The 25,147-nt window shown below is 47.3% G+C and overlaps 1 protein-coding gene across 4 annotated transcripts in view; it reads left to right on the forward strand.

The window, feature by feature from the left end:
- Positions 1-24,245, forward strand: part of SPATA13 (spermatogenesis associated 13) — a 144,003-nt gene extending 119,758 nt beyond the window's left edge. For all 4 annotated transcript variants that reach the window (XM_023517219.1, XM_023517220.1, XM_023517218.1 and 1 more), the window contains 9 exons: positions 5,607-5,743; positions 6,869-7,048; positions 7,616-7,801; positions 9,401-9,580; positions 11,635-11,867; positions 14,690-14,819; positions 16,596-16,968; positions 19,778-19,852; positions 22,647-24,245. In XM_023517219.1, the coding sequence (XP_023372987.1) occupies positions 5,607-5,743; positions 6,869-7,048; positions 7,616-7,801; positions 9,401-9,580; positions 11,635-11,867; positions 14,690-14,819; positions 16,596-16,968; positions 19,778-19,852; positions 22,647-22,822 (1,670 nt within the window). In that variant the 3' untranslated portion in view covers positions 22,823-24,245. The remainder of the gene's footprint in view (positions 1-5,606; positions 5,744-6,868; positions 7,049-7,615; positions 7,802-9,400; positions 9,581-11,634; positions 11,868-14,689; positions 14,820-16,595; positions 16,969-19,777; positions 19,853-22,646) is intronic.
- Positions 24,246-25,147: the final 902 nt, after the last annotated feature.

The following is a 25,147-nucleotide window of genomic DNA, read 5'->3' on the forward strand; positions in this document are numbered from 1 at the left end:
CAAGAGTTTGAGGTTGCTGTGAGCTGTGATGCCACCACACTCTACCAAGGGCAATATAGTGAGACTCTGTCTCAAAAAAACAAAAACAAAGGTTCAGCAGCTTGGGTGCCAGCCAAATACACTGGAGCTGACGTGTTCGAACCCAGCCCAGGCCTGCCAAACAACAATGACAACTACAACCAAAAAATAGCCAGGAGTTGTGGCAGGCGCCTGTAGGCCTAGCTACTGGAGAGGCTGAGGCAAGAAAATTGCTTAAGCCCAAGAGTTTGAGGTTGCTGTGAGCTGTGACGCCATAGCACTCAACCAAGGGTGACAGCTTGAGACTTCGTCTCAAAAAAAAAAAAAAAAAAAAGAAATAGTTCTCTCCCTTCACTAAAGGAAGTTACCATCTTAGAAGGGAAACACACATCTAAAAACAGCAAATGTGGGGAGTGACAGAAAACTGCTAGGCACAGATGTAACATCAGATGCAGCACTAAACCCCCTCTGGTCTAAACAAACACCAGATACTAAAATCTCCATAAAAACACTTTTGAATTATGAAACAAGAACACTAAGAGTCATTAACTGGGAAGGGACTTTAAAATCGTGAAATTAGTCAAGGTCATGAAGGAAAGGGGGGATAGAAACAGGTGATCGAATCAGGCCATTGACAGTCCCCATTGAGGACCAGTGAGTACGGTTACTCTTCACAATGGTATAGAGCTGCTAAGCTATTTTCAGCACCTGTCCAGGAGCTTTTTCTTATTTCTAGTAACAGAGGTACTGCTGGACGAGGCAGTGCTGCCTAGTGGACGAGAGTTAGACAGCCTAGGCCTGTGGCACTCAGCCCTGTGAAGTGAGACTTGAGTTAACTCATCTGCATACCGGGGGGACTTAACAGTATCCACCACGTAGCATTGTCATGAGGATTATCTGAGCTGATTTGGCCTAAAAAAGCTAAAACCAGTTCCCGGCCCATTGTGAGCCCTGCTAACATAACATCTTGCCACTCTGGACTGTTCTTCAGTTTACAGAGTGCTTTCATGTATTATTTCATTTGAGGCTTGCAGCAAACCTGTGCAATTACTTGTTGGGAGTTTACAAACACCCCTGAGAGAAGGGCGGCATCATCCACAATCCACAGGTGAAAAAATGGAGAAGGGAACTTGACCAAGGACTCATACTCAAAAGAAAAGTTACAATAAATTGTGTAGCACTGTGATTTGCAGGCAGATCTGTCTGTCCCCAACACCTTGCAGTGAGTCATCATGCTGTGTTTCCTTCCATCCATCCAGTACTTACGAGGTACCCGTGTGTGCCAGGTAATGGTCTAGATGCTAGGAATGCAGTTAAGAATAAAGTAGACAGGCCAGATGCAGTGGCTCACACCTATAATCCTGGCACTCTGGGAGTTCGAGACCAGCCTGAGGAAGAGCGAGACCCTGCCTCTATTTAAAAAAAAAAAAAAAACAGAAAAACTAGCCAAGCATTATAGTAGGCGCCTGTAGTCCCAGCTACTCTGGAGGCTGAGGCAAAAAAATGGCTCAAGAGTTTTTAGGTTGCTGTGAGCTATGATGCTATAGCATTCTACCCAGTGTGACACAGTGAGACGCTGTCTTAAAAAATAAATAAATAAAGCAGACAAAACTTCCTGCCTTTCTGTAGCTTATACTCTAGACAGACAATGAACAGAACCTACCTGAAAGAGGTCAGAACAGAATGGTGACAATGTTAGAGAAAACTCAGCCAGAGAGTTACAATTTTAAATAGGACAGTTAGGGGAGGCCTGGCTGAGTGCGGGGAGCCAGGGTGCACGTGTCTGGGAAGGGGCGTTAAGCACAAGAACAGCAGCCCCCGGCAGGGACCACTTGGTGGGACCAGAGCAGTTTGAGAGAGATGGGAGGGGGTCTCAAAAAATGCCTGGTAATTAGGGGGCAGGGCTGCCCGAGGGAGCCCACGGGCTGGGAGGAGGCAGGGTGGCCAGGCTCTATGGATTTGTACGGGATTCCTACTGGCTTTTATTTTTTTCCTTTACTGATTTTCTCAGAAACAGCTAGATAAGATGGTAAAGCATTCTCCCTGGGAAAATATGTTCAGAAATTCTTTGAGGAGAAAGTGTCATTTTCCGGGCTTTGCTCTAAGTAGGAGGCCTTGATTTCATTGAGTGTTGTTTTTTTCTTGGCTCAACCATGGCTTAAATATGATAAGGAAAAATGCTGCGGTGCCAGGCTGTGCCAGATCTGTGCTCACCACAATTGGAAGATTCCTGCTGCTTTGGGCCCCTGAAAGACCAAGGGAGTGTATGCATTCTCCTCCCTAGGAGCCCTAGGTACTGCAGCTGCTAAGCAGATGGTCACTGGGGCTCGGGGTCTGCTCCAGGCTTTTAGCCTTAGCGTTGTTTGCTTTGTACTCTAAGACATACTCATGCAAGAAAGAAATGTTTTCTTCCTCAAGACTTCCTCCCCATAGCCCCAGACACCCCCCCTCAGGAAAGTACTCTAGATGAGGTGACCTCCTGTTCTCCGCCTGCAGGGCTCTGGCCACAGCGCAGGAAGTGGAAGTTACATTTAGAAAGGAACAGTCACCATGTGTTGCCCAGCCCTGAGCACACGCCTCAGACAGCACAGGGCTGGCTTTCTCAAGGCCTCCTGCCGCAGCTTCCCGCGAGACAGGGACACATATGCACACACACCAGACAGGCTCCTCGCAGCCCCAGCCAGGCTGCCCCCTCCCTTGGCAAACCAGTAAGAAATCCATGGACCCAGGGGGCCACCAGGGCTGCAGAGAGCTTTTGTCCACTGTTGGCTCCCTGCTCAGGTCCAGGAAGCTCTTCCTCCTCTTACTTCTCAGACACAAGTCCTGGGAGAGGCTGGGGATGGGCATAATAAGGGGGTGCTGGGGTGGGGAGAGAGTCCAGAGGCCCAGACTCTGTCCACGCCTGGAGCTCGCACTTGGCTTCACTATCATCAGCCCCTCTGAGCTTCCCTGGCCATCCCCATGTCCAGTGCACCAGCCTGGGCACTTACACGCTGGGGCACAGATAAGCAGACCACGGTCATGACCCAAGGTGGCAGGTGCTGGCACAGGAAGCGTGGAGGGAGGGCTGAGGGCTCAAAGGAGGCCTTCAGTGGTGCCTGTGTTGTGGGAGCTTTGCTGTGGAGGGGACACTGCAGGCAGTAAGGGAGCAGTCAGAAAGCAGGGGCCTGTGAGCAGTCCTGACTCAGGTGGGGAGGGTGCTGTGTCACTCAGGCACATAGCAGGGGGACAGCCGGTGGGGAGGTGGCTGGAGCAGTCTGAGAGGAGGCCCAGGCTGGGAAAGGGCCAGTCGGCTGAGTGTCCACACCTTGCCACTCCCCCCGTCCCCCACCCTCCCCTGCTCGGTGTGCTCCACACAACGCTCACTGGCTCACTGGTGGGAGAGCTAAGAGCCCAGTGCATGAAATAGCACCCTGGGGCTTATCACAGCATTGATTACCCCCCATTGTTATGAATCTATTTCAGCAGTTTTCATTTTTCTAGTGTAAGGATTCCAGGCTCTGTTTATAAAATCTGTTGCCCTTAACGCCAGCGTGGCTGAGTGACAAGGGAGCAGAGGGGAGGCTGTCTGGGGCTGGGCATGGAAAATGCACATCACATTAACCAGAATGTAAAATATCTACCCCCCGAAAGAGTTCTTCGGTTCAGAAGTAAACTCAGCCTCCACGGGTAAAGTCACTGTAAAAGTGGATTTGCAAGTCCTTGAAAAAGCCAGGGCAGTGACACACTGTCCTTTGGCCATCTCCTCCATCCTTCCTGCCACACTGGCTTCACTTTCTGGCTTCCCTTTTCTCCTAGGAACTTGGGATTTTCTGAAACATCATTGATTGTGTCCCTTGGGTGCTCCAAGCATGGATTTCAGTTCCCAGTTTCTCCTTGGCTGGCTGCTGAGGCCCCGGGCTCTGCCCCGACAGCCTTCCCTCCACACTGTAGCCAGCCCTTCTTTGGCCCGGCCCTCAGGCACCTGACACCATTACCACAGTACCTCCATCTTACTGAGTCTCAGCTGTGGGTCCAGGATGCTAGGAGCCTCACACATTCCGTAGCCTAGTTCTACAAAGAGAAGGAAAGACGTGAAATCAGAGAGATGACATGGCTTGGTCTGGGGCCTGTTCCTACAGGGGGACGGGGTCAGAATTCAGACCCAGCCTCCATGCTCCTTCAGCCTTGCCTTTTCCTGTGCATCAGGGATCTCCACTCAGAACCCTGACAGAACAGGCCTGTGGTGAGCTCTTGCCTGTGAGGCCCTCCACAGCGTGCCGCCTGGCCTTTCCTTCCAGGTTCATCTTCTCACTGGATGCACTCGAGTCCCTTTCTCTAAAATCCTCCTGCCACTTGGTTCTGACCTCCCCTTTTGTATTCCCATTTTCTGGCTTGAGTCATCAGCATCTGGGTTTCATTATCTCTGTCCCCTTCCGCCACGGTGTCTACTCCAGCCTGGCCAGAGTACTCCTGGCCCCTTAAGGACAGGGGCTATCTGTTGTCAGCTTTGTACCCCCTCATACTCCTTCCATACAAGAAACAGTGATGGAGACATGCAGACATCCCCGAGCTTGTGCTGTGAGGCTACGGCCATCCATCTGAAAGAAGAAACACTTCTCAGCTCTGGGACAAACTATCAGCATTTAGTGAGAGCAGCTCATGGACACAGAAGGAAAATTCGACTCCCAGGGTGGTCATTCTAAAACACTCTGCCCATCTTTCCTTAAAAGATCTTTCTTTTTTTGGTAAAGGTGCTGTATAATGCTGACTTCGGATATTAATAGTTCCAATCCTTTCATATGTGGACAAATAGTAACAGTGACTTTGTGATTTTGTGTGTGATAATTGGACCTTTGGATTTTAGTAATACCCTTGCCTTATAGATGATACAAGCCAGAAGCAGAATACTTAACTATAGCTTTCCTCATCTCATCTCCTCCAGCTTATCAACACATCTCTCAGAAACATTGTTTTTTTTTTTTTTCTTGTTTTTTTTTTTTCTGTAGAGACAAGAGTCTCACTTTATTGCCCTCTGTAGAGTGCCGTGGCATCACACAGCTCACAGCAACCTCCAACTCCTGGGCTTAGCCTATTCTCTTGCCTCAGCCTCCCGAGTAGCTGGGACTATAGGTGCCCGCCACAACGCCCAGCTATTTTTTTGTTGCAGTTTGGCCGGGGCCGGGTTTGAACCCGCCACCCTCAGTATATGGGGCTGATGCCCTACCCACTGAGCCACAGGCACCACCTGCTCAGAAACATTGTTATCTGTATTTATATTTTTATATGCACTTTGGAGCACAGATTTCCGATTAAATCAGAAACAATTTACTCAGTATCTTTACTCTCAAAATAACATCGTACGGGCAATACTCTCTGAAATATTCCGCCTCTCACTTAATGTAACATTTAGCATCACTTGCTACCTTTGGATTAATATATCTGTAGAAATCTTCTACCAATCCGTTACTCCGGTAACCTAAAAATGATTGCTTTTCGCTGGGGTGTGTATTATCAAAGGTCATTTGTTTTATTATATTATAGAAAAATTTTTGTTGTATCTTTTGAACCAGGAGCATTGTTTTTTTGTTTGTTTGTTTTGCTTTTAGTTTCTTCAGATGGAGTTACTGAGTCCTCTGCCTTAGTCGACGACAATGGTAGTGAGGAGGACTTCAGCTATGAAGACCTCTGCCAGGCCAACCCTCGGTACCTGCAGCCGGGTGGAGAACAGCTGGCCATTAACGAGGTACTGGGATTCCACAAGGTCGTAACAGATACGAAATACCTGATTTTCAGGGTCCACAACCACTTCAGACTTTGCTGATTATTTTTAACAATACATTCTAAAACCCAAAACTCTGATGAGAACCACACTGTGATTTTCTGGCCTTGTCAGGGAAAATTGAAGGGATTAAGCTTTCAGGATAACTGAGGCCCATCTCTTTAAGTAACAAAAGCACAGTCATCGGCGTTTGGATAGTGCTGCACAGTATATGAAGTGCTCTCCCTTTCATTATCTGTATAACCCTCACAGCTGACCTAAGAGGTAAACATTACGCTTGTTATGTCCATTTTAATAAACACTCAGCTGAAGATATTAAATTACAGCAAATGGCAAGAGCTGGTATTAGCCATATATTGCTCACTCCAAATCTGTAATCTTTCCATCTCACAGTAACATCAGCCCTTTTTATAGAAATATTTTCTAGAACCCCAACAGCTTTTGGCGTCTGAGAGCAGAGTGTATGGTGTGGTCCTCCTTAGTGAGTTAGCATCTCCACTGAGATCACCAGCTATGGCTGTAGGATTTGAGGTAGTGTGTCCTTGGGAGCCAAGGAGGTGTGCAGAGACAACACTCCTGCAGCCGGTGAACAGATAGGCTGTGCCAGCGGCCAGACATCCCAAGATCAGGCTGTGATCTCTTTAATTGCAGTGAACTATAGAGTCAGATACAGAACTTACTCGGATTGTGAATAAAATATGATTAATGTGCACTGGGCTTCCAGTAACATCTGCATGACTTTAGAAGGTTTAGCCCTATGAAGATGCTCAGAATCCATTTTTGGAGCAAATATTCCAGATAGTCAAGTTTATTAGATAATTGATCTACAGCTATTTATACATTTTTAAAAAGCAGATTCTGAGTTTCCTTTACGAGCAGGTAAAGATGCCGACCGATGTTGTTTTCCCCAGCATGTTTTCTGCAGTTTATTTTAACCAGTCAAACCGTGAGGACTGACCAGATGCCACCGGCATATCCCAGCAAGGCATAGAAAGTGTCAGTGCCACCCTGAGAGCACTCACACGGTGGCTCCCTTGCTGTCCTGCCCACCTGCCATCTGTGCTCAGCACCCCCTCTTCTCTGTTTCAGCTGATCTGCGATGGCAATGTGGTCTGCGCAGAAGCCCTGTGGGACCATGTGACCATGGATGACCAGGAACTGGGCTTCAAGGCCGGTGATGTCATTCAGGTTCTGGAAGCCTCTAATAAGGACTGGTGGTGGGGCCGGAATGAGGACAAGGAAGCCTGGTTCCCTGCGAGCTTTGTCAGAGTAAGTGTGTGTCACTTTGTGGTATTAAAAAGCATCTGTGGGGGAAGCAGCAGCCTGGTTTCAGGCCAAATCTCACTCACTATACAGATTTGCATCTTTTTTAGTTGTTTCTCAGCGGATACGCAAGTCAAACCTGTAAGATACAGGCGTCCTTAAACCATGGCCCGTGGGCCACATGCGGCCCACCGAGGACATTTATCCGGCCCACCGGGTGTTTTTGCTGCCGCTGCCTGTCCTGCTTAGCAGCTGACTCGTCCTGGGGCTCGCAGTCCGGCCTTCTAACGGTCTGAAGGACAGTAAACTGGCCCCCTGTTTATAAAGTTTGAGGACCCCTGTGTAAGAAAGTAGGCTGGGTCGAAGTAAAAACTTTAATAAAGGCAAACACGTCGTCTGGTGTGGCTGCTGTGGTGGTTGGTGTGCCTGTTGGCATGGCCGAGCCTGTGCTAAGTCAGTCAACACTAGGGCCAGGCTGCCTTCCTAACTAGTCACAGACACGTGGAACCTGGGAAGGGGTGTGTCTTCGCCTTCCCTGCCCTGCATTACCTGTCCCCTCTGTGTGGACTGCAGTTGCGAGTTAATCAGGAAGAGCTGTCGGAGAACTCCAGCGGCACCCACGGTGAGGAGCCAGACGAGGATGCCAGCCACGTCCACCACAGGCACTCTGAGAATAAGCACCAGATGAGGACGAACGTCATCCAGGAGATCATGAACACTGAGCGGGTCTACATCAAACACCTCAAGGACATCTGTGAGGTAAGATGCCAGCCGTCAGATCTCCTGGAGGGCCACAGCACACAGCTGCGTGATGGGCCCATGGGGTTTCCCAGTCCGACGCTGATAGGTACACAGTGTCCACAATCCTCACCACCAGCCAACCCGTCGGCGCAGTGGTCCTCTCTTCAGGGCATTTTGCAACTGTCTCTTTCAGGACTTAACTCCTAAGCTTATTTAAAGTGAATGATTTTCACGGAAGGCCACACCCTTATTTGACTTTACAGAAAATCAAAGTTTGTCACTCTCTGCAACCCCACCACAGCCAGTCAACTAACTCACAGGCAACATTCTGAGTCAGTTAGATACAGCCGGAGGGATAGGAATTGGTTTTATCTAGTCATATTCAAGGCCCTGTAATGTTACGGCATTCTACTTGGCAGTAAGTTTTGTAGTCTTGTCCTGATTTCTGAGATTGGACCATTAGTAGATGGGTATCTGAAAGGGTTTTTTCCTCCGGTGCTACTTTTTGTTTTTATGGATTTTGTTTCAGCATCACGCTAAACTGTTGTTTGCCTGGCGGGATCATTCCAGCTCCCCTAGCTGTGGTGCTGATGTCTGCACTATCAATTCAGCTGTGACTGCTCAGCATGGAAGGCTGTCCTGGGATGGGATTAGCCAGCCATATAGACACACCAGTGTTCAGTTTATCAGTGCCAACCATCTTACTGTGTATAAACGTATGGTGAAAGAAGTGGCTTTCAAGTGGCATTTTAGGAAATTAGGGTAATTGCTAGTGATTGTCAAGCATTTACTCTGTTCCATACCTTTCCTGGACTAACTCTTACAACATTCTCACTAGGCAGATCCTGTAGCTCCCTATTATAGATGAGGAAACTGAGGCATATAGAGAAATTAACTGGCAGGGTTGGGATTTAAACCCAGCTGGTTTGTGCCCCAGAGCCTGCACTCTGAACTATTACAGTATATTGGTTTTCTGATGAAATTCATACTACATAGTTAGTGGTATATGTTTTACCATATGGTCAGTTTAGTCTATTCAATGGCATGACGCTATTTTGGAGGTAACTGTTACACATATGCAAAGCCTTTTTTCCCATCCCACTGGCTTCTGCCCACACCGTATAGTATAACTATGGTATTGTATGTGGAGAATTAATGTTCTTCACTAGTGTCGGCTTCTGATGAAGTCCACAGAGGTATGCTGTCTACAGACGGTGGTGGTAGAGTCCTCGGGTAAGACGTCCTTGGCTGCGTGCCAGGGCTGACAGTGAGCAGAGTTGCAGTAGCTGTTCAGCAAGTGATGACACTGCATTTGACAAGTTTTCTCAGCTGTAAAGTGGAATTAGGGATGGGAGAATGATTATCTTAAGAGTTGGGGAAAAGCGCGACCATGTCAATTCTTGAGCTCCGGTGTTTGAAACTTGTTTCTGGAAACATGATACGGTTCCTTGGATTATAAATCCAACCATGTGAACCTTTTCACTTTCCTTTTGTTATTTTCTGTCATTAAAATGCACCGCAGGATCATGGCTTTAGGCCCCCAGAACTGTATCATTCAGATAAAGAATTTCTTTGAATTTCCACCTAAACCAAAAAGTTTACTTTTGTGTTTTTCAGGGCTATATCCGACAGTGCCGCAAGCACACGGGAATGTTCACTGTTGCACAACTAGCCACTATTTTTGGAAACATTGAAGATATTTACAAATTCCAAAGAAAGTTTCTGAAAGACCTTGAGAAACAGTACAACAAAGAGGAACCTCACTTAAGTGAAATAGGATCTTGCTTTCTTCAGCACGTACGTCACTGTTACTTCTCTACCAATGACATCTGGTTAAGTAGTAATTTTCTTCCTGGTTTTTTTTTTTTTTTTTTTTTGTCATTTAAAAATTTTTTAAAAATTTAACATAACCAAAAGGTAATTTTGAAGCATGTCCTTTTTACTTTTTGTTTGCTTGCTAGGCTAATTTTCCATCAAATGGAGATGTTCTTTGTAAAATTGATTGGTTAAAGTCTTTACCCAAATACCAAATCTGTCTTTTCAAAATCCTTTTCTGTAGTCTGGAATTAGAAGTAATTTCTAATAGTATCTAGTGTTTCTTCTATTTCAAGCACTTTTTAAAGCGTTTTCTTTTTTTTTTTTTTTTTTGAGACAGAGCCTCAAGCTGTCCCCCTGGGTAGAGTGCCATGGCATCACGCTCACAGCAACCTCCAACTCCTGGGCTCAAGCGATTCTCCTGCCTCTGCCTCCCAAGTAGCTGGGACCACAGGCACCCGACACAACGCCCGGCTATTTTTTGGTTGCAGCCTTCATTGTTGTTTGGCGGGTCCGGGCTGGGGATTCGAACCCGCCACCTTAGGTGTACGTGGCTGGCGCCTTAGCCGGTTGAGCTATAGGCGCTGAGCCTAAAGCGTTTTCTTATATTGACTGCTGTGCTGCTATGAGGTTGGCACAATTATTTTCCCTATTTTGTAAATGAGAAAACTAAGGCCCAAAGAGTAAGTGACCCAAGGTCACACCCAGTTAAGTTGGCAAATGTGAATTTAGACCCAGGCATGTGCCCTCATGACTGCTAAACATTCCCATAATGACAACATGAGCTTATCACTTTTTAACTGATGACTATTACTCTTTAATAATAAAAGATTTCAGAGGATGATTTTATATACAGCCCCCAAAGATGACAGCAACACCACCTCCTTCACTGCTGGGTGCTGGGCCCAGTAGCTCTTCAGAGCTAGTCTGCTGGGTGGATAGATTTGAAGTAGCTGAGTGTGATGTTTTGGTGGTAATGCAGGTGAGAAGGCATAGGCTCCATAGGCAGGCCTGTTACAAGGTCCCAAATATGCCCAGGCCACCTAGGTCACAGTAAGAGAGAAGCTGCAGAAACCAGGTGAAGTCAGGCCAGGAGCAGGGTGGTGGCCCTGGGAAATGCGTCTCCCTGCAGTGATCAGGAGAGCGTTGCTCGCTGCTGGGGATACAGAAAAAAAGAGAAAGTTAAAATAGGTAGTTCAAACCTGACAAGACTGATTGGAAGCAACAGAGAAAAAAGAGCAGTCAGAACCACATGGTGGTCTTTAAGTCTCAGAGAATTAGCAGGTGGATTTGGAAAATGTTTTGTAGGGAAACCAGAGTTTGGTTTGGGGCCTATTGAGTTTGAGCAGACCCAAGCCCAGGCCGTGGAGATGGGCAGGGGCAGGAAGGCAGGCTGCTCTGGAGAGGGCTGGTTGCCCTGAGGGCAGGGCCAGTGGCAGGTGTTGTCTGGGGAAGGACACACTGGGAGCTGAGGAGCTGCACCATGGGGACTGCACCGTCAGATGGCGGAAGGGTGAGGGAGCCCAGGACAGGACAGGTGGAAGGAAGAGGAGAGAATGCTGCCCTGGAGCCCAGGGTGGAGGGGAGCGCAGGGAGATGAGAGCGAGCTAGAGGCCTTCTGTCTGAGGTGAGAGGGCAACGTGCATGACAGCCTGACCCTACAGCGTTAAGGAGGAGAAGGGCACTGGTGACCTCATGGTGAAGGTGTCCAGCGGCACCTCTTGGTCAAGGAGTTTGTTAAAGTGGCATGATGAGGCAGGAGGTAGTCGGACTTTAGAGCAGCACTGCCTGTTGTCTGCTGCTAGATGATCAGATCACAGCTGGGAGCAGGAATGCCACAGGTGTGCCAGTCCCAGAGCGCCTCTCTCACCTCTGGAGAGCTCCGGGAAGCGCCCTGGAGCAGACCCAGCAGAGCTCCTGCTTGAATCCATTCCCTCCTTCCCAAAAGTGCCCCTTAGAGGGGTCAGAGTGTTACCTGTCCCTGCCCCAGTGGAGCCACGGCCAAAGCTGACACATCTGTGCTCTCCCCTCTGCAGCAAGAGGGCTTTGCCATCTACTCGGAGTACTGCAACAACCACCCCGGCGCCTGCCTGGAGCTCTCGCAGCTCATGAAGCAGGGCAAGTACCGGCACTTCTTTGAGGCCTGCCGCCTGCTGCAGCAGATGATCGACATCGCCATCGACGGCTTCTTGCTCACACCAGTACAGAAGATCTGCAAGTACCCGCTGCAGCTGGCCGAGCTGCTCAAGTACACCACGCAGGAGCACAGGTGAGGGCGGCACGGGGTGGCAGATGTCGCAGGCATTTCAGGGTTCGCTCTGTGGGAGAAGTTTTTGGATCATTTAGAATGTGTTAACTACTGAAATAAGGTAATTGAAAAGCCTCCAGGGATATCCATTCCTAGAGCTATGTAAACAGAAGGCTGGTTCTCAACATGTCATGAGCCTGTGGGGATTTTTGTGCTGTTGTTACTGTTTACGTGCGTTGTATAAACACTCCTTTGTAGCTACACAGTAGTTAACAGACCTTTTTAGAAGAAAGGCACTGTGTGAATAGTTTCAGAAAGACATTCCTCCTCTCCTGTATTCCTCAGGGTGATCCCTAGCAACTCCAGAGCAATATTTATGTGGCTAAAAAGTCACTTTCTAGAAGGGGTGAGGCTGCACAAAAGGTAGGGGCAGCAGTAGCACGTGGGGTCAGCTGAGCAGACAGGCTGTGCTGAGATGCGGAGGGCTGAGCCCTGCTCCTCTCTGCCCTGCTGGGAGCACAGGACTGCTTTCTACCATTACCTGAATGCTCTTTCTCTAGCATATGGTCTCTTTTGGGGGAGCCAAAAAGTTATCCCTTGCTTCCTTAATAACAAACCATCATTTTCCTGCATGCACAGAAGCATTGCTGTGATGGTACATAAGATATGTCCCCCTTTCAGAGTTGGAATGGGCACACCCATTTTCCATGCTGTGGAAAAATGTCACCAAGCATGACCCAGCTCTTTGGTGCCTTGAGGTAGTGGTGGTGCCTGGTTCATTGATCGCACTCTCACCTGCCGCGTACTGTGTGCCAGACTCTCAGGCAGACATGGTGGTGCAAGGTTCAAGGCTAGAACTTACTATTTTAGGGAGAACCCAACCAAATAAGGTCCATGTCCCTGGCACAAGGATTCTACTCCACCTGCAGCTCTTTGAGAGGCTCCTCTTGAAGGGTCCTAGTGAGAAGAGGGAGAGGAAAAGGATTGTACCCAGAGGCAATTTGTGGCAAACCACAGCAGTTGTGAGTTTTAACAACTAAATATCTTCGTGTGGGAAGTGAAGAATGGGTCATTCTGAGCTTCTGAACTCCTGTGGAGAGACAGGGCTTTAAAAAGGGAAGCTGTTTACAATTAGATTGGCAGGTAAAGCAATGTAATGTACCCTCAACGTGGGTTTTAGAATTAGGACTAACAGAATAAGAGAGAAGAGTTCATTAAAGTAGATAAAAGAGAGCTGTATCTATTTTTTTTTCTTTTTCTGATAGAAAAAGCAGAAAGGTTTAGTGGGAAAAATCAGGGAAGTCAAGAGAGCCACAAATTTGAAGACTTTTGTTTTAAGTTGTAAATATTTCTACAGTTTTTTGGTTTTTTTTCGTTTTTAATAAGTATTTGGTATTCATGGAGGGTACAAAGAATTTAGGTCACACTGAATTTCTACAAATTGTCAAAGAAATTTAAAAGAAAGAATGAAAAGGCATGATGATAAGGAGCCAGAAAAATATAAGAGAATTAAAAGCAAAATCTTTTTGAAGACTTAGACAGACAGCTGTCCAAGATGGAGACGCTGTGTCCCCCCCATCAGTCCTCCATAGTTGGTTTTTCTCCATTAAGAGCATTTTTCACTGTAAGCATTTACAAATTTTTGGCTGTTTTTAAAAAATATATTAGTTTAAAGTAAATGACCCTCCCCCACAAAGGAACTCACTTTGTAAGTCAAACAAAGCAAAAAATTCTAAAACTTTTCATTCTGTCTCTTTTTCTGGAATTTTCCACCAAAACTTATTTTTTACCCTTTCTTCCTTGTTGGCAGCCTCTTTGGGAGGTTTGCACCCATTCTTTCAGCAGCCCTTTTATGGCGTTTTTGTTCCTGTTTTCTGCTCCACTTCTGAGTGTGAACTGGCCTGTCTGAAGGCCACAGGGTCTGCTTGGTGAGGCCATGCCAGGGGCTGGCTCCCCTGGAGCTGAGTGTTTGGTAAATGGACAATAGAATCTGCTTCCAAGGCTTTGCCCCATGCTGTGTAGGACTCTCACGTGTTCCAGTGGGGACCTTTCCTGTAAGTCACCACTGGAAAGTAGAAAGTGCAGATCATTAGTTGGGGGGGTTGGTTTACATATCCGCAGATTATTAATGCTGGGCATAACTTGAATGTAAAACTTTCAGATCTGAACATGCTCTGTTCTAGCCGGTGTGTCAATTAGAACAGGCTTCTCAGTACTTATAGCTTTGGTGAGCTTGGGGGGACACGTGCCTGCTGGGGGGAGAACATTTTAGGTTGATGTGACTGAATGCGTGCGGAAAGCACCAGGAATGCAGATCTTTTGGTGTGGCAAATGCCATATTAGCATTTCCATAACTCCCCACTTCAGAGATCTGTAGCTGTTCCCTTCCCTGTCCTCTCCTAGACAGCATAAAAGATGGAACTCAAGTGTATCATTACTCTTAAAAATGGATAGTGATTTTTTTAAAAGTGCTTTAAATAGCAAAACTAGTTCTATCAGAATCAAGACAGTGATAGGCCATTCTCTCTGTATTAATGAAAATAATTCATTATCACTGTGACTAAAGTTTCTTGTGGCATTTACTTTGATTCATTGTGATTTCTGGGAAATGAATGAAAACATTCTTGTTCCGAAGAATTCTGAATTGCACTGTCTTGGCTCCCTTAAGTATGCAGACTATAGTCTATTCATGGGGGAATAAGAAAAGGGGAACAAAGGCTGTTATTTAAATGCCTCTTTGTCTAGACTATTAGTATAGGAAGCAGGGATCCAGTGCCTTATTTTGTCATTTCTCATGCGCGAAGTCCATGATACAGGGTTAAAATTAACTTCCCATTTTGCAGTGATTACAGCAACATAAAGGCAGCATATGAGGCCATGAAGAACGTAGCCTGTTTGATCAATGAGCGCAAACGCAAGCTGGAGAGCATAGACAAGATAGCTCGCTGGCAGGTGTCCATTGTGGGCTGGGAGGTAAGTGGGAACCCCCACACAGACACACTCCCTCCTGCATCTTCCATGGGTGTTGACATGCTTTAAAATCCTGTTCTCCATACTTGGCTTTCCTGGCTTTATGGCATATACTGTAAATAGTGCATTTATTTTGAGGCGTGTTGCTGAATTTAATAGTCAGCTACTTTATAGCCCACCTCCATGAAGAAATAAAAGTGTCTGCAGTTGATTTCTCAAGGTTGCTCTCATCTAACCCATACAGAATAAGCTCCAGGGAACAACTGGAGCACATTTCAAATGCAGCCTCATTGTGCATGGGGGACTCTGGGGTCACTGTACACATTTGAATTCTGTTTGATCTGGGCAAAATTAATTTTTTTATCCTATGAATTAGGGAGGAAAATATTATCTACCTCATAGGCTATGATGGGCATTATATAAGACATTACAAATATAGAACTTGACATAGCAACCTGCAATAATGGTCCAGCAAATACTCTCTCTCTCTCTGTGTCTATACACACACACAGACACACAGACACACACGTGCACGCACATGCACACGCATATTTATTTATAAAAACAACAATGACAGTAGCTAGCCCCTGTGTTGTGTTTACCACATCTCATTTTCTCAACAGTCTTACGAAGTGGGCACTGTAATATCCCCACTTAACAGATGGGGAAACTGAAGTACAGAAAGGTTCAGTAGTTTGCCCAAGGCCACACAGCTAAAAAGTGGCAGAGCTGAATTCAAACTCAGGTGGGCCTGACTTCAAAGTCCATGCTGTAACCACTGTGCTCTACCACTGTAGGAACGACAAACTGATGCATTCCTGGTTGTTTTTAGACCAAGTTAGATTTTCCTATATCCACTAATTGATTGGAACTCACTCTCCGCAGGAGTGAGAAATTAGCTTTGTAACTAAAGCAGGTGATAGCAGTAAAAGTTGGGAGAAATATGATAATTTCAAGGGCCTCATACCCCTCTGGAGCTTGGACAGGACCTCAGAGAACACTAAGTCCAACTCCCCTATTTTGTAAGTGAAGAATCTAGGGCAAGGAATTGCTCTGAGCAAGAAAATAGAAGAACTATTTTGGAGTCAAGCTCTTTTGCCTTCAAAAAATATTGTGTATGACTGGGATTAAAGGAGAACAAAATCTTACAAAACAAAGCCAGTGTCATACCAGCTACCATAAAGTAACACTGGGTTTGATCCAACCTAAATACAGCAAAAGTGTGTTTTTCCTTTTGATCTTGGATTCGGACAATTACTAGATAATTTGTCAGAAGATAACTAATTTCTTATTGGCAATTTGCCCTCTGGCCTTTTGTTTCCCAGACCATAAACTCTTTAATAGTTGTTACTTCAGGGACTGCCGTATACCTGACACAGGAGTTCTCAGTACCGTGTGCCTGTACGTTGCAGCCTCCTCATTGCTTGCTTGTGTTTGAAGGATCAGTCTTGGTCACCATTTCAGATCTTGGCTGGGTTCTGTTAATTCAGCATGCTTCTCAGCAGAGGTTTCACTTAAGGCAGACACTTCAGATAATGTACAAGTACTGTAACATTTTCTGGGGAAAGAAGAAAAGAAAGAAATGTCATGGAGACCAATAAACTGAGGTTTAAATGGCCTTTGAGTCCCTGCCCACCAGTGCTCAGGGGCAGGTACAAGGGCAGTTCCTCAGGTAACTGGACAGTCAGAGAAAGTTCGGTGTCAGAACCCTCTCCCACATGCCTGACACGGAGGAAATCAGAATTGAAGGATCTTACGGTCTTGTTTTTATCCTTCCAGGGACTAGATATCTTAGACCGGAGCTCAGAATTGATTCATTCTGGGGAACTGACCAAAATCACTAAGCAAGGCAAGAGCCAGCAGCGGATGTTCTTCCTGTTTGACCACCAGCTGGTGTCCTGCAAGAAGGACCTGCTGCGCCGGGACATGCTGTACTACAAGGGCCGGTTGGATATGGACCAGGTGGAGCTCGTGGACTTGGAGGACGGGCGGGACAAGGACTGGAACCTCAGCGTGAAGAACGCCTTCAAACTCATCAGTAAGACCACGGACGAGGTTCATCTCTTCTGTGCCAAAAAACAAGAAGACAAAGCCAGGTGGCTGCAGGCCTGTGCGGACGAAAGGAGGCGGGTGCAGGAGGATCGGGAGATGGGTGAGCTGCTCGGCTTTCTGGCCTCCTTCTCTGGCCCCGCATGCCTGGTCTGCCCCAGCTCTCTCCTTGAGGGACCAGTCCCACTATGGGGAAAAGAGGAAGGATTCATAAATCATAAGTACTTCTAAACTTGCTTAGCAGAGGTGGGTGATGTAGTCACTGCAAGCAGTGTTTATTCAACATTGATCTGTGCCAGACCCTCTGTTGCACATTTATAGAGATTATGTCATTGAATCCCTACGAAGGGGCTACTATTACTGTACCCTCTTTACAGATGAGAAAATTGAGGTTTATAGAACTGGCCCACTCTTGAGACATGACAGTAAGTAGCGTTTAAAACTACCTTCATGTGTTTCTAGAGGATGAGCCACATGGAGGTGACTCTCACCCAGGCCATCAGAAGTATCAAATGGGCTCGGCACCTATAGCTCAACCGGCTAAGGCGCCAGCCACGTACACCTAAGGTGGAGGGTTCGAATCCCCAGCCCGGACCTGCCAAAACAGCAATGATGGCTGCAACCAAAAAATAGCTGGGCGTTGTGGCGGGTGCCTGTGGTCCCAGCTACTTGAGAGGCTGAGGCAGGAGACTCGCTTGAGCCCAGGAGTTGGAGGTTGCTGTGAGCTGTAATGCCACGGCACTCTACCCAGGGGGACAGCTTGAGGCTCTTGTCTCAAAAAAAAAAAAAGAAGTATCAAATGATGCCGCCTCACCTGTAGCTCAGCAGCTAGGGTGCCAGCCACATACACCAGGGCTGGTGGGTTTAAACCCGGCCCAGGCCCTTCAAACAACAATGACAACTACAACCAAAAAAAAAAAAGCCAGGCATTCTGGCGGGCACTTGTCCCAGCCACTTGGGAGGCTGAGGCAAGAGAATCGCTTAAACCCAAGAGTTTGAGGTTGCTGTGAGCTGTAATGCCATGGCACTGTACCCCAGGCAACATAGAGAGACTGTCTCAAAAGAAAAAACAGAAGTAGCAGATGATTCTTAAGGCGTCTCCCGGGGCTGTGCTTTTGCAAAGCACTTTAACTCCATCTTGCTGCCATGGGGGATTTACACCCAGCAGCTCTTCATGTTTCCCTCACATGAAGTGAGGAACCCTACACCATATGTTGTAGTTCAGGCGTTGCTCTTTCAGCTCATGATTATGCTTCTACTTCTTTGATTTGACACCCTTGCTTCTGCTGGCCTGGAGGTAGCTTGTGGCCCCAGGAGACTGAGGCTGCCATGCCTGGTGTTAGGGATGGCCCCACCACAGTCCCCAGGCCCCAGTTCTAGGGCCCCTCAAGCTCCTTAAGGTTTTGAGCACAACCTGTCAAAAGGAAGTCAGCCCAAGTGAGCCTAGACCTCAGATGTGCCTCCTCCCCAGCCACCAGCTCTAAGCTTGGGTATGGATTTTGGTCTCACCCATAGGAGGTTTTTTTGTGGGATCCTCTATTAGAGTCGGAAAGGATTTACAAGTAGGTTAGGCTAATCTGCCACCAGAAGCAAGAATCTGCTCAGAAACATTCTCAACAGGTGGCCCCTTTAGCTGTCGGAGCAGCCTTTAGACCAAGCAGAAATCTGAGTCCCAGCAATTGCTGTGTATATTGGTGTGGAACCAAGGCCCATTGGAATAAGGCTGATCACTCTGTCATGCCCAGAATGTTGGAGATAGTTGCAGATGACAGTTATTAAGATGCAAAATGACACAGTCACAAATCGTAATTTTACTCTTTGGGTAATGTGGTCTAGTGCAGACACTGAAATCACGTGTAAGTCAGAACATCTGGGTTTTCCCTGAGATAGCGTGACTGCCTACAGGGGCACCCTAACCACTTTCCAGACTGTCCTCAGTAGAAGAGAAAGGAGGGACCTGTTTTTCTTCCCTTGCTGTGGGGAGTCAGAAGATGTGCCTGTATGAATGAGGGGTTTCTGAGCCACGGAGTCCAAACCCGGCGAGTGTGGGATAAAATAGGATGCAGACCCTTGGCTGGAATGTGTGGGCAGATGCTGGAGGGGGCCAAGCCCCAGGGTGGGCTTGGAGGGCCTCTGATGCTAGAGATGCCAAGGGCTGCTGGGGATCCCAAGCCAGATGTCAGGACAAGGCAGGGACAGGTGGAAGGTCCTGGATCAGCTGTGGAAGGCTTCCCGCGGGAGAAGACAGGATCTAGCACCGAGCCGCAGCCACGGTGGGCTCTGTCCTTCCATCTGTCCTCACGTCCTGGCTGCGAGGCTGCAGCAGGCCCCCTCTCCAGTTTGCCAGCACTGTGTTTCTTGCAGTCTGCCCCCTGCACACAGACAGCGCTGCTCTGTCCTCGGGCTTTATGGCAGAGGGGAGTTCAAGGTGTGTGCTGTGTGCTCTGGGGGCACACAGTCTGATTACCATCACTCAGGTAGTACCTTTGCCAGGGGAAAGTGGCCAGCTCCCGAAGCGTTCATGGCATGTGGGGGGCAGGCATGGCACCCTTGTTTTGTCCTCTCTCCTCAGGGCCTCACTCTTTAGGGTAATAATAGGGGTGACCCTGTGTGGACATTGCCTCAGGAGGGTCTGGCTTTACCCAAATAGCCTGTGTGCATCTTATTATAAAACAGTATGCCATTTCACTCTTAAAAATGTCTGGATCTGGAAGATAGCTCTGTGGCCACCGGTGATAGTCTTTGCGACTTCCCCTTTCCATCTTAACGCCTCTCGTGCTTCTTTGAGGATCAAGGTTCTTTGCCTCAGGAGATGGTGAACAGAGCAGTGCTGATGGGGGTTGTGGTGTAAGTTGTATTCCAAAATGTGTTCACTGATTCTGAACATATGTCACTTTTGTCTCTAATTTCAGGAATGGAAATTTCAGAAAATCAGAAGAAACTCGCCATGTCAAATGCTCAAAAGGCAGGACAAGGGAAGTCAAAAGGTGAGATTTGGAGAAGGCTTTGTCTCCATCATGTGTACTGGTATTCCGGTGAAAGTGGGGGAAGTTGTTAGCCTGTGACCAGCTCTGAGCAAAGGAGAGAAGTGTGACTTAAAACTCAAAGGACACATCTGAAATAGTGGACAGCTGAAAGTCAGGCTGTACCTGGCTTTAGATGTGTATCAGTGTTGGCTCCGTTTGGAGAGTGGGCATAGGAGAGGTCTTTGGAGGTGGTACAGAGAAGGGACTGTGGTGTCACACATGGCATCAGCCTGAGCCAAACCAAGGACTCTTGCATCTTGGGCATGAGAGGAGGAAATTGCCAACCCCAGCTGTCTTGTTAACTTTAGGCTGGCTGCATTCTTATCTAGATTAAGAAAAAAGATCTAAAGAAGTTGATCACGTCAGGCGACACAGGAGCTTATTTACAGCAGTGACTCACTGTCTGCTGCGCACATTAGAATTCAGTGCTCAGGCCACATACCCAGGGGTCCTAAAGCTCAAAGATTTTTAACAATGCAGATGACAGAAATGATCTAGCCCAACAGGAATTCAGTAATAGGGATGTTTATTCCAAAAATGTGCATTGCATTCTTAAAAACTTTGTTCAAATAATCAGCTTTCTACTCTAAAAGGGATTTACCAAATTTATTCCATTCAATATTTTCCTAATTAAAAATGCAAAAGTAAGGACCTGTTAATCCCAGGACTATGCTATGATAGGCCATCACCTAACAGGCCAAGAAGAATTCATTGCCAAAATGACTTTGAGCAATCCCTGCTTTCCCACACAGATGCGGGTTTTTTTTGTTTTTTGTTTTTTGTTTTTTTTTAGACAGAGTCTGTCTATGTCGCCCTCAGAGTGCTTTGGTGTCACAGCTCACAGCAGCCTCAAACTCTTGGGCTTAAGCAATTCTCTTGCCTCATCCTCCCAAGTAGCTGGGACTACAGGCACCCAACCACAATGCCCAGCTATTTTTTGTTGCAGTTGTCATTGTTGTTTAGCTGGCCCCAGCCAGGCTCAAACCCACTAGCCTCTGTGTATGTGGCTAGCGCTATAACCACTGTGCTATGGGCCCAGAGCCACAGATGCAGATTTTTTTTTCCCCACTAAGTTATAAATATCTTGAATGCAGAGAAAAAGAATTGTAGTCCTTGTGCATGCATATGTGGGTGTCTCCACAGTTAATGGCAGGTCACCAGTAACTATCAGTTTGTGAGCTGTTACTAGTTTCTGTGTCTTCTAAGAGTCTCTCGCCCAGCAGCTAGGCTGAAGAATGGAGTGAACATTGATGATGATGAGTGGCTACAGGGTCTGGCACTCTATGTGGGCTATCCTATTTCTTTCTTCCTGTCGCCCTGGAGGAAAGTGTTATGGCAGGTCAGAGCCAGGGGTAGATTCTGAGCCAAGTCCTGCCTGCCTCTCAAGCACTCCCTGTAGCAGCCCATATAAGCCTATGGCTAAGAGGAGAGAGTTATAGGAAATACCTGTAATGGAACACCTTGATGGAAAGGGCATGGAGAGAGATTTAGATCTCCTAACAAGTATGAGAGCTCTTGAGGTGAAAGCATTGCGGAATTGGCAGTCTCTACTCCTGTGGTGTTGAGAGGCACGAGATCAGCCTTATATTAGGCTGGAGGAGAAGGCAGTCAAAAAGCATGCACATTCTATCACAGATCCACTTACTCTGACTCTGTCTCCTCTCCTGCCTGCAGAACGCCAGCACGGCGTCTCTCTGCTGAAGGTTACCAAGCTCTGCTAAAGACTAAGATCTATCTGTTCTAAGAAGACTGCTTTACTCTCTCTAAGATACACGCTTTCTCTCTCTCTCCAGCTAAAGTAGATAGCCCTCAAGCGCCTAAGAGAAACTGTTCCTGAGCAAGGTAGCTTAGCAGTCCATGTCCGGAACCTACCTAGTCCCAGCCCTGACAAGTGGTGTCAGAAGCAGACCCTGACAACTCCCTTTCATCACGTCACACTCACTTACATAGTTATCTTTTAATCTAATAGCTGATTTTAAGAAACTGTTTACATCACCTCTGCACAGATTTAAAATGCCTACTCTGGGCCAGGCACAGTGGTTCACACTTGTAATCCTGGCGCTTTGGGAGGCTGGGCCAGGAGGCTCACTTGAGCCCAGGAGTTCAAGGCTGCAGTGAGCTATGATGATGCCTCTGCACTTCAGCTGGGAGACAAAGAGAGACTGTCAAGAAAACTAAATAAATAAAATGCATACTCTAATGAGACAGTTTTGACTAGAGCAGTTAAGTATTGGGGACATGGTTCTAAGCCCTTCTTGTAACTGATTTAATTATTACAGCAGCCTGACAGGTATTATGACCCCCTACTTTAGAGATCAGGCAACTGAGGCACAGAGAAATGGAATGATTTCTCAGATTTCTCCAATAATCACAGGGAGTAAGTGGCAGAGAAGGATTTGGGCTGGGGCATCCAAGCTCCAGGTTTTCATTTAAAGCATTTTATTGTTTCGCTCCCTACTGGGTTTCTAATTCTGCCGCTTAACGACGGCGTTGCCGTGGGTGATCCACATAACCTTTGTAGCTGTTGGTTTCCTTCCCTCTCGATTTAGGGTAATAGCACCCTCCTTGGAGGATTTCTGGGGGGATTCAGGCTCCACACACAGTATCTGAACATAGTGTTTCTCATTTAGCTACCAGATGTTCTTTTGGTTAATGTGAATTAAGAATTAGTGAAGAACTTTGAGTCTTGTCACTTTTCTTTGCCTTTTTGGTTAACCCTCAGTCCCTGTTCTATCTTTCTCCCCTTCCAAATTAGGCTACAGTGGATGCCCCGTGGCCCCACCGCACCAGGGCTTGCACCCACTCCAGCAGCGCCACGTGACGGTGCCCCCCAGCGTCCCTCAGCAGCAGGTGTTTGCCCTGGCGGAGCCCAAGAGGAAGCCCTCCCTCTTCTGGCACACATTCCACAAACTCACCCCTTTCCGGAAGTGAAAAGGGAGGGCCGTAGTCCAGCAAGACAAGCGTCAAGAGGGAACCGTTTCCGTCTGTTCTGTGCTTAAATCCAAGGAAAGTTTCTTGGACCCTGTGCTGAAATCTTTTAGGGATCAATGAAGGAGAGAAGGACTTGGACTCACCTTCCGTCTTCAGAAACCCGGCTGCCTTCATGGAAAGTCGTGACGCTCAGCTTTATCCTTTACGAGAGCCCCTTGCCCTGTGACCTGCTGTGAGGTGGCCAACTCGTACTGTGATCTCAAAGGAGCACTGAGACTGGGGCTTCAGCAAGTCTGGCCCGTCAGGGATGGACAAGCTCCTGCTATGGCTCAGCACGGACGTCGAGAGATCTTCAGCTCCTAAGCGGGGACTAGGTTAGAAAATCCCTTTTGCATTTGAAGGGAATCGTGGAGACAGGGTTGGTCCCACGCCGTCTCTTATTAGCACGCAGCTGGGCACCTCTGGAAAGTGAGCTCTCAGTCCTTTCCACAGTGTTGGGGAACCTCCCGCTATTGTGAGACGCCCGTGGTATTCCCTGGTGTCCGCAGCAGTTGCCAAATGGTGGTAGTGCAGCCTTCGCCTCACTAGATCTCTCTTCCTACAAGCAAAGGGGAGAAGACAATGAATGGTGTGTCCGTTGCCTGGCAGCGCGGTCTGCTATCGAGACTGACCGAAACATCCTCCAGATACTGCTGCTTTCAAGCCAAGGCAGGAGAAACCTACTGTGTGCGGGGCTTGTCCTTAGGTCAGGCCCTCTCCTGCCTTGAGTAACTCCACAAGCAGAAGTCCCGTCTTGCCCACATGCCATAACCTAAGAAACCCTGCCATTCCAATAACTTTTTGTGATATGAAGCCCATTGATTCTGATTTTGATGCTCAAGTGAATAGGCATTCTCCAAGGGCACCTGCAGTGTTCCACAGAGCCTCACGGAATTGTAACAGAATTATAAAGACACGTACCTTCCATGGAGAAAACATGCGGAGCAGAGCAGTCCTGCTTCCTGGGGATTTGAAGCCGCCTTTGTCACACAGCACATAACTGTGCCACCAGGAGGATGTGACAGATTTCTGATGGCTAATTCTTTATAAAAGAGACCTTAACAAAATATCCAGACTCGGAGATAGCAGTCTTCTTTTTTAAACGAAGGCCACACAGGCTGATAACCTGCAGATACGTTGTGCATTTTGATGAAAATAAATTTTAGCTAAGTCTGGAGAAGACAGGCTCCCCGGGGGAGGCGCCATTCTCACCTGCTCGGTGCCCTGGATACGCAGCCTGGGGATTTGTGTATGAAAAGCTCATTTTTGAATGCCACCCTTGCAAAGTTCTTTTTCCTAGTAGACCCATGTTTGAGAATAAGCAGATCCGTGATGTCAAAGTCCTCTTCAGTCTCCCAGCTACATATTCCTCCTGTCTCCCCGGTCTCCCCCCATACTGAGAGGGATTCCTTAAGGGAATGACATCACACAATGAGGAAACAAACCCTGGCCCTCTCAGACCAAACCCTTCGAGCGTTCTGTTCCCAGCCCTGTTCTGCCACCTTGGCATGTTGCCCGTGGGCAGCACGGCTGAGGGATTGGGGTGCCGCAGCCCGATGGCCCCAGGGTTGCTTCTGTGGACCTTCACTCTGTGTGCCCTGAGGTAGAAGTTGGTCCCTGAGAAACATTCTGGGAGGTGCTATAGCGGGAGGCTGGGTATATGTGTATTTCCTTCTTGAAAAGACATTTCAACGTTAGTTGCATTTCTATAACTGACATTTTTACTAACAAAATACAGTGATATATTTTGGAAACTATACTTATGGAGCTTTTCCTGGACATCTCAGCAATAACTGTGGGGGGGGGGGCAATCTCTGTGCTAAATAGAGTCGTTTGTATGTACAGCAATTTCGAACAATTGTTTTTTAATGTAATATGAGGGAGTTGCTGTAAGGAAGTGGAGACTCATTTGCTTATGTTACATTTTCAGCGAGGACCCCGCCAGCCTTAGAGCTTCCATTTCCTAATAATCCACTCTTGGGCGATGAAGAAATGCTTCCCATTCTGTGGCCAGTCCTAATTTATTTCCCAGCTGAGCCCTAACTTCTGGTTCCCACCTACTTCTATGGACTTCCCAGCAGAGAGTCACGAATACCGGGGTGTGTTTGTGTCTGGTTCAGCTCCACTCCCGAGGTTGCCCCAGTCAGTCATACGCACTGTGAGAGTCACTCGATCAAATATCAGTCCAAGTAGGACCTCCTTGGGTGTTCAGGTGATTTCAAAAACTGCTAATGTATTTTTAAAAGGATAAAAGATTTCTTGAAACTATACATCCAGCTTGGGTTT

This window comes from Otolemur garnettii, unplaced genomic scaffold (assembly GCF_000181295.1).
Source record: "Otolemur garnettii isolate 467f Iridium unplaced genomic scaffold, OtoGar3 scaffold00106, whole genome shotgun sequence".
NCBI classification, from domain to species: domain Eukaryota; kingdom Metazoa; phylum Chordata; class Mammalia; order Primates; family Galagidae; genus Otolemur; species Otolemur garnettii.